The sequence below is a fragment of the Hippopotamus amphibius genome, chromosome 5 (assembly GCF_030028045.1).
Source record: "Hippopotamus amphibius kiboko isolate mHipAmp2 chromosome 5, mHipAmp2.hap2, whole genome shotgun sequence".
NCBI classification, from domain to species: domain Eukaryota; kingdom Metazoa; phylum Chordata; class Mammalia; order Artiodactyla; family Hippopotamidae; genus Hippopotamus; species Hippopotamus amphibius.
The window spans coordinates 43,844,748-43,857,301 of NC_080190.1; the positions used below are offsets into that span (position 1 = coordinate 43,844,748).

A 12,554-nucleotide genomic window follows, 5' to 3' on the forward strand; every position below is an offset into this window, starting at 1 on the left:
AGTAAACTGGAGATATCCTGCTATTTGAATTGGGTGAGTCTTGCCTAAACACTTATATTGAATTGGAAATTATTTCCAGAGAACAGTGTTGAGTTGGCCCATGAGCACTTGACTAAACACAAAAGCTACTTTATGGCACAGAAATGGCGAAAAAAAAAAAAACAGTCTAATAAAGCATTGCCAACAAATGCATTCTTACAGTGCTTAAAAATCAAAACAGTGGTAGTTGTAGATGGGTATACTGAAGAATACAATCAAATGATTTAAAAACATGCCTATATAACTAAACAGTTTATTTTTAATACTGATTTTTAGGAGCAGAGGAAATAAAATTTATCTTCTCTAGAATTATGGGCCCATTTAAACCACTTCAGTCATCAAGGATTAGTTAAGATTTCGAGCACCGCTTACAAATAACCTGTGGAATCAGTCAACTTGATTTCCTAAGTGCTTCAAGACATTTATGCACAAATTACCTTATGTCCACTGTCCCCTGCCCCTCAAAAAGTGACATTAAAGGAAATAGATTCCAACATGATAAAACGGCCAGAGCTGCCAGTGCTGTGCTCGCGATGGACACAATGTAATACTTGTTAGACTAAGATTTCATTTTCCCCATAAATTGGGTAAGGGCTAATCCCAGGTATCTATTCTGTCAAGTCAAAAGTTGCAGCTCCATAACAAATTCAGAATATAGGTTCATTGATTAGAAGAGCCCATTGGAGAGAAAAAGCACTTCGGGGAATTTTAAGTAGTTGCTCCAAGTGAAAAAGAGATTAATTCATGAGTTCATGATTGTAATAAATCTTTTTAGAGTATAAAACTACAAAGTTCCCTCAGTTTCTTTAGTACTATTTTTAAAACCCTTTCGCAAAGATAGTACTCACCCCATCTGGCCTGCCATCAGAAGCAGTGACGATCAGAATGTAGCGATCAGTGCTTTCCCTGTCCAGTGCTTTCCCTAAGGTTAGAATCCCAGTACTAGTGACAGAGAAAACAAACAAACAAATGAGGCACAAAAAGATATTATGTCACAGGGAGTCTTTCTACTATTGTGAACTACCGTTGATAGTTGCTGTGTTTTTTTTTTCCCCTGCAGCAAGCATACCTTGAGTATTTAAGGTGTATGGTTCTAGGATTCATGCTGAAAATTGAAAAACGCTTTTAAGACTGTTAAGCTTCTTAGCAATAATGAAAAACTGCCAAACTGAGTAACAGTTGATTCTGTAGCCTCCAAGAGAAACAAAACAAAACAAAATGAAACAAAACTATGCTTAATTCATTCCAGGAAGAAAGATATCTATCTTGTTTGTGATTATTTCAAAGGTAAAAGGGTCCATTCATCTTTAGCAGTTTCATAATTCTTTGAGTAAAAATGTGATTTCTTGAGTCTAATCTGTATCACCATTCCCATTCACTGTCACGTATGTGACCACTATGGAAATGTAAACATCTAAATTTCATCTTTGATAAACTATAGAGATTAAAATTTATTTTCTTTCTTTCCAAATTTCAAAATAACTGAGGCTTAGTGTAAAAAATTAGAAAATATACAGTGGAATATTAAAACATTCCTAGATATTATGGTTGTTTTTCAATATTTCTTTTTATTCTCTATTATAACCATATATAAATACATTATAATTGCTTTCAAAAGAGCACTCACCCTGCATATTTTACATTCTTTTCAAGAGAATGGAATTTTATGAGCATTCATTTTCTCATTTTATAATTTATAAAAACAAACTCTTTTGTTGATACACTAACAATTTTACCATTTTGTTATTCTCTTGAAATTTAGACATTTCTTAAGTATTATGTATAATGGGAGATGAACAGCCTTTGGGAAAATTCTCATAATTAGAATATTTTTAATACTAATTCTTTACCTTTTCACTGTTTAGTGTGAATACTTTCAAATATTTAATATTTTATACTCCCATGTAATTTGTTTTATAACAGTTTGGTCACTTACAGTGTTCTCTAAAACAAGTTCTACATTTATGTGTTAGACATTACGATCTGACATTACATGACATTGTAATTAAGGTCTACTGTGAAGGAGAGGTTACTTTAATTTAACAAAACACTAAAATATTTATCAAGTATAAAAACATAATTTGTTTCTGATAGATAAAACGCTTTTATTTCAATACAAGTGCTTTTGTTGTTATAGTGGAATTTAAGCAATTCACACCACATATGGTAGTTGAATACAGAGAGTAAACACCAAGTAATCAAAGTCAGAGTCACAGTTACTCTATTTGTTTTGTTTTATTGTTGCTACTGATATGGACTAAAAAAAAGTTCTAAGCATATGGTATGACTATGAAAACCTGACTTTGCTTCTTGTACATTTTAAAATGTTTTGTCCAAATAACTGAAAACCAATTCCCAGAGTAGTTCATAACAATCAGGTTTGGATCAACTTCCCATACTGCAGATGGTTCAGATAATCTCATTGTAAAATGACATTCAAAGAGAAAAGTAAGACATTTATTGCTTCTGAGACTTATTCACAAGTAATTTCAGAAATCTGAAAATCTATCCATAGTGAAATGAAAGAAAGAAGAAAACTGAGTTGTTTTCCATTTTTCTCCTCAGTTTAAGATTCAAGATCCTCTATTATTCCTTGTATATTAAATTAGAAAATCACTAGAAATTTATATTGTATTAGAATTTAGAGCCATATTATACCAAAATAGCTTACTTTTCATAATCTGCTGATTATTATGGAAATATTACTTTGCTTAAGATAATGTGTGCCTTGTGTCCCTATGCAGTAGACAGACAGGATATTTGGGAAATGGAAAAAGAGGTAGTGTCTTTTGGTATTCATACCTGAAAGACTAGCTTATGAGTACACACAAGCATCCTTTCATGAAATTCCAGAAATAATTGGAAAGAAGGGCTCTTACTACCAGCTGAATGCAAGCTATAGAGCAGGATACATTAGGCTGCATTTAGAAATGCAGTAAATCTTATCAGTCCATATACTAAAAATACATAAGAATCACTCCTGATAAAACATCAATAATAGTGCTACTTGAATTTTGCATAATTGAAAATATATTGCACAAGAGTGATGTCAGTGAAAATGGTGACATAGACAGCTTGAAGAGATGGTCTCTCCACAGAAGCATCGAAAAATGAAGCAGGAAAGATTAGAAACAACTTTGATAGGACTCTGGAAAACAGTCAAAAGTTGACAGCACCCAAATGAAGGTAGAATTAAGAAAAAGGCATCTTAAAAAATATAGTAAATATTTGTGCCACTTTTACTTGTCCTTGCCCCATTCCTTCCTGGCTTGAGTGGTCTTGAAGACAGTGGTCAATATTCCCAGTGTGATACTCTGGTCCCTGTTCTGGAGGCAGCAAAACTATCCTTATTCACAAAGAATTTTGTTTATCTATTCCAACTGGTCTGGAGCCTGACTGGAAGAATAATACATGGTTTTTGTCTTGTTTTGCCTAACTCAATACACTCAAGGAGGAAAAGCAATAGTTATTCCTGGAAAACAGTGTAAGTCAGGATGCAACCTGCAGCCATCGGGGGCAATAGATTATGTTTGAGGCATACAGTGGAACATGCAAACCCTTGCAGGAAAAACTGGGTAGAGAGTTTCTTGGAACATTATGGCATTCGAAAGTCCCCAGGTATACTGGTGAATAGAACTGAGAGTCCAGAAATGAATCCATACATCTGTGACCAACTGATTTTCAGCAAGAGTGCCAAAATCATTCAGTAGGGAAGAACAGTCTCTTCAATGAATGGTGCTGGGGCAACTGGAGAGCTGCATGAAAAAGAATGTAATTGGACTATCTCTTACCATATACAAAACTTAACTCAAAATGGATCAACAATCTATATGTAAGTACTGAAACCATAAACCTCTTAGGGATACACAAAACTGAAACTATAAAACTCTTAGAAAACCACAAAAACATAGGGATAAATCTTCATGATTTGGGGTTTGACAATAGATTCTTAAATATGATAACAAAAGCATGAACAGCAAAAGGAAAAATAGATATATTGGTCTTCCTCAAAGTTAAAAATTTTTGTGCATCAAAGTACAATATCAATAAAGTGAAAAAACCCTACAGAAAAAATATTTGCAAACCATATATCTGATAAGAGTCTGGTTATCCAAATATATAAGACTCCACACAACTCAATGACAAAGGACAAACAACCCAATTAAAAATAGGCAAAGAACTTGAATAGATATTTCTCTAAAGAAGATATACAAATGGCAAATAAGCACATGAAAACATGCTCAACATCATTATTCATCAGGTGAATACAAATCAAAACTACATTGAAATACTACTTCACATTCACTAGGATGGCTATAATTAATAAAACAGATGGGAAAATAACGTGTTGATGAAAACATGGAGCTGTTGTAACCCTTGTACATTCCTGGTGGGCAGTGTAAAATGGTTCAATCACTATGGAAAACAGTTTGGCAGTTCCTCAAAAAGTAAATGATTACAATATGACCCATCAATTCCAATTCTGGGTATATAGTCAACAGAACTGAAAACAAAACAAAACAAAACAAAAAAATTGAAAACAGGTGCTTAAATACATGTATATGTGTGTGTATAAAGTAAGTATCCACAATAGCCAAAACAGAAAAACAGCCCAGATTTCCATTAATGTATGAATGGATAAACAAAGTGCTGTCTATACATGTAACAGAATATTATGCAGTTATAAAAAGGAATAAAGTACTGAGATAGGCTTCAACATAGAAGAACTCTGAAACATTAGGCTAAGTGAAAAAAGCCAGACACAAAAGCTCACATACTGTGTCATTCTATTTATAGGAAATATCCAAAATAAATAAATCCACAGAGGCAGAACACAACTTGGTGGTTGCCAGCGGCTGAGGGAAAGGGCAAATAGGGAGTGACTGCTTAATGGCTTTGTGTTTCCATTTGGAATGGTGATGATGTTCTGGAACTAGATAGAATTGATAGTTGTACAACATTATGAGCTTACTAAACGCCAATGAATTGTTGACTTTAAAATGGTTACTTTTATGCTATGTGAATTTAACCTCAATTATATTAATTATACTGCACAGAATTCCCTCACCAAACTTTAAGGCTATATTTCTGAAATGTATTGTGACTGACAAAATCGAGTTCTTTTAGACAATGAGTTGGTTTGCCAAACCATAAAAATGGTGTTAAAAGTTGTTTAAACAAGGTAGATAAAAAGTAGCAGAGGGTATCTACTTCCAAACAAACCAATCTTCTATGTAAGTGTTCATTTTCCCAAATTGCATCACTTATTAGGAAATATTGCAGCAGCATAATTATGCACTGAAAGAAATTATTTCACAGGTTTCACGCTTTGTATTCTTCCTTTAATCTTTTTCAATATATTCTACTGGTTGTGATTAACATCATTTACACTTAGGAGTGTCTGAGTCTTTAGCAGACTTTAGCAGACTTATCGTGCTGATTTGGGCATCATTTTTCAGGCCTTAAAATGATATATATATATATATATATTTTTTTTTTTTTTAATTGGCTGTGTTTTTTGTTTTTTTTTTTTTCCGCTGTGCACGGGCTTTTTTTTTAGTGGTGGTGAGTGGGAGCTACTCTTCGTTGTGGTGCGCAGGCCCCTCACTGCTGTGGCTTCTCTTGTTGCGGAGCACAGGCTCTAGACACGTGGGCTTCAGTAGTTGCAGCACATGGGCTCAGTAATTGTGGCTCATGGGCTCTGAAGTGCAGGCTCAATAGTTGTGACACACGGGCTTAGTTACTCCGCGGCATGTGGGATCTTCCTGGAGCAAGGATGGAACCCGTGTGCCCTGCATTGGCAGGCGGATCCTCAACCACTGCACCACCTAGGAAGTCCTTAAAATGATATTTAGAGAGAGGAGAGTGTACTTCAAAATGTGTGATTGCTTCTAGTTTGATATGGCATTCCATGTTAAACAGTAATTAGTGATTAACAAACACAGACCAATAGAAAGAGTTAGATATTGGTAGCAGTTCAGGGAAAAGATGATGTAGGCATGAACTAATGGTGCAAGAAGGGTGATTTGAGTATATATTTTGAGAGCAGAGCTGACAGAAAAAAATGCATATCATCCTTCTTACATGTTAATCTTCAATGTAGTTCAAACTGATATGAAAAACAAAAGCTTTAAATTCAGTGTCAAAACTAAAACTCTGAGGTTCTTGCATTTAGCACTTAGCCTTTAAGTGTTATATCACATGCCTTATGCTACAATGATGACAATAAGAATTCCTCAGTCTCTTACAATAAATAACAAATATTTTGCCATAATACTTACAGAGGAAGTTTCTTTACATCCTGCTTAAATATTTACTTATAAGTGAATGTATGCTGAATAAATATTTGCTGAATCATATGCCACTATTAGTACAGACATAAAAAGTTATTAAAATAATGTATTACACTATAGAACCACAAAGATCTGGCCATTTAATACATGACATTAATGATTTACATAACGAATGATTGTGATCTTTAAGGAACAAGCTTTTTTCTTTAAAGAATAAGATTCTTTCCTGGCCATAAAGACTAATCCAATTCATTAAAATGCATATAACAATTCAATACTTGGTAAATTCATACTAGCACTGAAATGATTATTCATTACTACTAATATTTTTAGAAGACTTACAACAATGTTTTGGTATATTTGTATTTCAATGGAGAAAGGTAAGGCAATGGTATTGTAATGATGATTATTGTTAAAATTGGCATTACAGCATAAGATAATATGATATTTAATGTAAACAATGAGCATGTAATTTTGTTGTTGTTGTTTTAAAAAGGAAAATGTAACCAAAATCACTATTTAGATGAGTTGAAGCATCTGATAAGATAGAACATGATTTCTATTCTATTATTCTTTGAAAGAACACCTGAATTTTTCACATCCTTAAAACTTACACAGAAGTGGTGATGCGAATTTGCACAAGTATCTCAGAACTTTCAAAGAGGGAAGGGATTAAAATATCAATTTTCCCCACATTTCAAATGTGTTGAAATATATTGCTAACAGTTCAGGCTAGTCTATAAATATCAACAGGAACAATAGCAATGAAGTGGCTGATATAAAACTACCATAAGATTAAAGGCAATGAGACCAGTGTACCAGACCCTGAATTAAGAATGATCATCAACAGAGACCATGCAGTCATCACATCCAGATGAAGTTTACATTTTAGGATATTTCTGTCTGATTAGGTCAGTTCAGACAAAGAGGATGCTGCATTGACATCTTTCACACCTTAAAGAACCTCTGTAACCCAGCTAGGTGTGTCTGTTTGGTTTCAAAAGCATAAATTAAAGAGTAGTAGACAAACACTTGCTAGGGTAGCAACACGAGTGAGAATGTTTTTGATGAAACTGGTAGCTCATTAGATTTCACAACCAGCAGTTTTAAAATCCTTCAGCATCAAGAGAAAAACAGATAAACACAGGAATGGAAACATTTAACAGAAAAAGTAAGACCAGGGCAGGTGAAAGCTTCATTGTTTGCTTATTTTTATCAGCTTTATTAACATATAATTCATGTATCATTGAATTCATCCATTTTAAGTGTACAGTTCAATAAATTTTAGTGTATTTGCAGTAGTTCAACCATCACTGCAATCAATTTTACAATATTTTCACCACTGTATCTATTGGAGGTTATACCCTATTCTCTGCCACCCCCCCAGCCTCAAGCAACCAGTAGTCTACTTTTTATCTCTATAGATTTGCCTACTCTGAACATTTAATGCAAATGAAATCATACCAAAAATGGTCTTTTGTGAATGACTTCTTTCATTTAGTCTCATGTTTTCAAGGTTCATGCATGTTTCAGTACTTAATTCTCCTTTATTGATGAATAATACTCCACTGTATGGATACACATTTGTTAATGCATTTCATCTGTAGACAGACATTCAGTTGTTTTCCACATTTTGCCATTGTAAATAATTCTGTTATAAACATTTTTGTGCAACTTTTTACATGGACATATGTTTTCATTTCTCTTGAATAGACATGAGTGGAATTGCTGAGTTATATGGTAACTCTATGTTTAACATTTAGACGAAATAAGAAATAGTTTTCCAGAGTGTACATTTTACATTCCCACCAGAAATAAATGAGAATTCTGATACTTCCACATCCTCACCCTTATATGCTATTTCCTTTGTTTTTCATTATAGCCATTCTAACAGGATGTGAAGTGGTATTTCATGATTTTAATTTGTATTTCCCTAATGACTAGTGATTATTAGCATAATTACACTTGCTTATTGGCAATTCACATATCTTCAGAGAAATGTCTTTAAATTCTTGTTCATTTTTATTTAGATTATTTATCTGTTTATTTTTTAGATATAATAGTTATTTACATATTCTTCATATATGTCCCTTATCATATACATTATTTAAAATATTTCTTCAGTCTGTGGGGTTATTTTTCACTTTTTTTTTTTATACACACATTTATCTTTTTTTTAAATTTTATTTATTTATTATTTTTTGGGTGGGTACACCAAGTTCAATCATCTGTTTTTATACACATATCCCCGTATTCCCTCCCTCCCTCGACTGCCACCCACCCTCCCCATCCCAGTCCTCTAAGGCATCTTCCATCCTCGAGTTGAACTCCCTTTGTTACACAACAACTTCCCACTGGCTATCTATTTTACAGTTGGTAGTATATATATGTCTGTGTTATTCTTTCGCTTCGTCTCAGCTTCCCCTTCACCCCCCGGCCCCCTGAAACCTCAAGTTCTCCAGTCCATTCTCTGCATCTGCATCCTTGTTCTTGTCACTGAGTTCATCAGTACCATTTTTAGATTCCGTATATGTGAGTTAGCATACAATATTTGTCTTTCTCTTTCTGACTTACTTCACTCTGTATGACAGACTGTAGTTCTATCCACCTCATTACATACAGCTCCATCTCATCCCTTTTTATAGCTGAATAATATTCCATTGTATATATATGTCATGTCTTCTTTATCCATTCATTTGTTGATGGGCATTTAGGTTGCTTCCATGTCCTGGCTATTGTAAAGAGTGCTGCAATGAACATTATGGTACATGTTTCTTTTGGGATTATGGTTTTCTTTGGGTATATGCCCAGGAGTGGGATTACTGGATCATATGGTAGTTCTATTTGTAGTTTTTTAAGGAACCTCCAAATTGTTTTCCATAGTGGCTGTACCAACTTACATTCCCACCAACAGTGCAGGAGAGTTCCCTTTCCTCCACACCCTCTCCAACATTTATGGTTTCCAGATTTTGTGATGATGGCCATTTTGATCGGTGTGAGGTGACACCTCATTGTGGCCTTGACTTGCATTTCTCTGATGATTAGTGATGTTGAGCATCTTTTCATGTGTTTGTTGGCCATCTGTATGTCTTTTTTGGAGAAATGTCTATTTAGGTCTTCCGCCCATTTGTGGATTGGGTTATTTGCTTTTTTGGTATTAAGCTGCATGAGCTGCTTATATATTTTGGAGGTTAACCCTTTGTCTGTTGTTTCATAGGCAACTATTTTTTCCCATTCTGAGGGTTGCCTTCTAGTCTTGTTTATGGTTTCTTTCGCTGTGCAAAAGCTTTGAAGTTTCATGAGGTCCTATTTGTTTATTCTTGATTTTATTTCCATGATTCTAGGAGGTGGGTCAAAAAGGATCTTGCTTTGATGGATGTCATAGAGTGTTCTGCCTATGTTTTCCTCTAGGAGTTTTATAGTGTCTGGCCTTACATGTAGGTCTTTAATCCATTTGGAGTTTATTTTTGTGTATGGTGTTAGGAAGTGTTCTAATTTCATTCTTTTACATGTAGCTGTCCAATTTTCCCAGCACCACTTATTGAAGAGGCTGTCTTTTTTCCATTGTATACTCGTGCCTCCTTTGTCAAAGATAAGGTGCCCATATGTGTTTGGGCTTACTCCTGAGTTCTCTATTCTATTCCATTGATCTTTCTTCCTATTTTTGTGCCAATACCATACTGTTTTGATCACTGTGGCCTTGTAGTATAGTTTGAAGTCAGGAAGCCTGATTCCACCAACTCCATTTTTCCTTCTCAAGATTGCTTTGGCTATTCAGGGTCTTTTGCATTTCCATACAAATCATAAGATTTCTTGCTCTAGTTCTGTGAAAAATGCCATTGGTAATTTGATCGGGATTGCATTGAATCTGTAAATTGCTTTGGGTAGTACAGTCATTTTCACTATGTTTCAATCCAGGAAGATGGTATGTCCCTCCATCTGTTTGTGTCGTCTTTGATTTCTTTCATCAATGTCTTAAAGTTTTCTGCATACAGATCTTTTGCCTCCTTAGGCAGGTTTATTCCTAGGTATTTTATTCTTTTGGTTGCAGTGGTGAATGGGAGAGTTTCCTTAATTTCTCTTTCTGCTCTTCCATTGTTAGTGTATAGGAATGCAAGAGATTTCTGTGCATTCATTTTGTATCCTGCTACTTTACTAAACTCATCCATTAGTGCTAGCAGTTTTCTGGTAGAGTCTTTAGGGTTTTCTATATATAATATCATGTCATCTGCAAAGAGTGACAATTTTACTTCTTCTTTTCCAATTTGGATTCCTTTTATTTCTTTTTCTTCTCTGATTGCTGTGGCTAAAACTTCCAAAACTATCTTGAATAATAATGGTGAGAGTGGACACCCTTGTCTTGTTCCTGTTCTTAGAGGGAATTCTTCCAGTTTTTCCCCATTGAGAATGATGTTGGCTTTTGGTTTCTCATATATGGCTTTTATTATGTTGAGGTAATTTCCTTCTATGCCCATTTTCTGGAGAGCTTTTATCATAAATGAATGTTGAACTTTGTCAAAAGCTTTTTCTGCATCTATTGAGATGATCATATGGTTTTTATCCTTCAATTTGTTGATATGATGTATCACGTTGTTTGATTTGCATCTATTGAAGAATCCTTGCATCCCAGGGATAAACCCCACTTGATCATGGTGTATGATTTTTTGAATGTGCTGTTGGAGTCTGTTAGCTAGTATTTTCTTGAGGATTTTTGCATCTATATTCATCAGTGATATTGGCCTGTAATGTTCTTTTTTTGTGACATCTTTGCCTGGTTTTGGTATCAGGGTGATGGTGGCCTCGTGGAATGAGTTTGGAAGTGTTCCTCCTTCTGCTATATTTTGGATGAGTTTGAGAAGGATAGGCGTTAACTCTTCTTGAAATGTTTGATAGAATTCGCCCATGAATCCATCTGGTCCTGGGCTTTTGTGTGTTGGGAGATTTTTAATCACTGCCTCAATTTCCGTACTTGTGATTGGTCTCTTCATGGTTTCTATTTCTTCCTGGTTCAGTCTTGGAAGATTGCATTTTTCTAAGAATGTATCCATTTCTTCCAGGTTATCCAATTTATTGCCATATAGTTGCTTGTAGTAGTCTCTCATGATCTTTTGTATTTCTGAGGTGTCCGTTGTTACTTCTCCTTTTTCATTTCTAATTCTGTTGATTTGCATCTTCTCCCTTTTCTTCTTGATGAGTCTGGCTAATGGTTTATCAATTTTGTTAATCTTCTCAAAGAACCAGCTTTTAGTTTTATTAATTTTTGCTATGGCTTCCTTCCTTTCTTTTTCATTTATTTCTGCTCTGAACTTTATGATTTCTTTCCTTCTGCTCACTTTGGGGTTTCTTTGTTCTTCTTTTTCTAATTGTTTTAGGTGTAAGGTTAGGTTGTTTATTCGATAATTTTCTTGTTTCTTAAGGTAGGACTGTATTGCTATAAACTTCCCTCTTAGAACTGCTTTTGCTGCATCCCATAGGTTTTGGTCATTGTGTTTTCGTTGTCGTTTGTTTCTAGATATTTTTTGATTTCCTCTTTGATTTCTTTAGTGATTCCTTGGTTGTTTAAGAGTGAATTGTTTACCCTCATGTGTTTGTCTTTTTTGCAGTTTTTTTTCGTGTAATTGATATCTAGTCTCATGGCGTTGTGGTCTGAGAAGATGCTTGATATGATTTCAATTTTCTTGAATTTGCCGAGGTTTGATTTGTGACCCAAGATGTGATTGATCCTGGAAAATGTTCCGGGTGCACTTGAGAAGAAAGTGTAGTCTGTCGTTTTTGGATGGAATGTCCTATAAATATCAATTAAGTCAAGATGGTCTAATGTGTCATTTAAAGCTTGTGTGTCTTTATTTATTTTCTGTTTGCATGATCTGTCCATTGATGTAAGTGGGGTGTTCAAGTCTCCCACTATTATTGTGTTCCTGTCGATGTCCCCTTTTATAGCTGTTAGCATTTGCCTTATGTATTGAGGTGCTCCTATGTTGGGGGCATAGATATTTACCATTGTAATATGTTCTTCTCGAATGGATCCCTTGATCATTATGTAGTGTCCTTCCTTGTCTCTTGTAATAGTCTTTACTTTCAAGTCTAATTTGTCTGTTATGAGTATTGCTACTCCAGCTTTCTTTTGACTTCCATTTGCATGGAATATCTTTTTCCATCCCTTTACTTTCAGTCTGTATGTATCCCTTGGTCTGAAGTGGGTTTCTTGTAGGCAGCATATAG

The 12,554-nt window shown here is 34.6% G+C and overlaps 1 protein-coding gene across 17 annotated transcripts in view; it reads right to left on the reverse strand.

Annotated features, from left to right (window-relative positions):
- The window catches only part of PCDH15 (protocadherin related 15), a 764,244-nt gene that overhangs the window by 215,763 nt on the left and 535,927 nt on the right, over window positions 1-12,554 (reverse strand). For all 17 annotated transcript variants that reach the window (XM_057735541.1, XM_057735540.1, XM_057735538.1 and 14 more), the window contains one exon: window positions 888-981. In XM_057735541.1, the coding sequence (XP_057591524.1) occupies window positions 888-981 (94 nt within the window). The remainder of the gene's footprint in view (window positions 1-887; window positions 982-12,554) is intronic.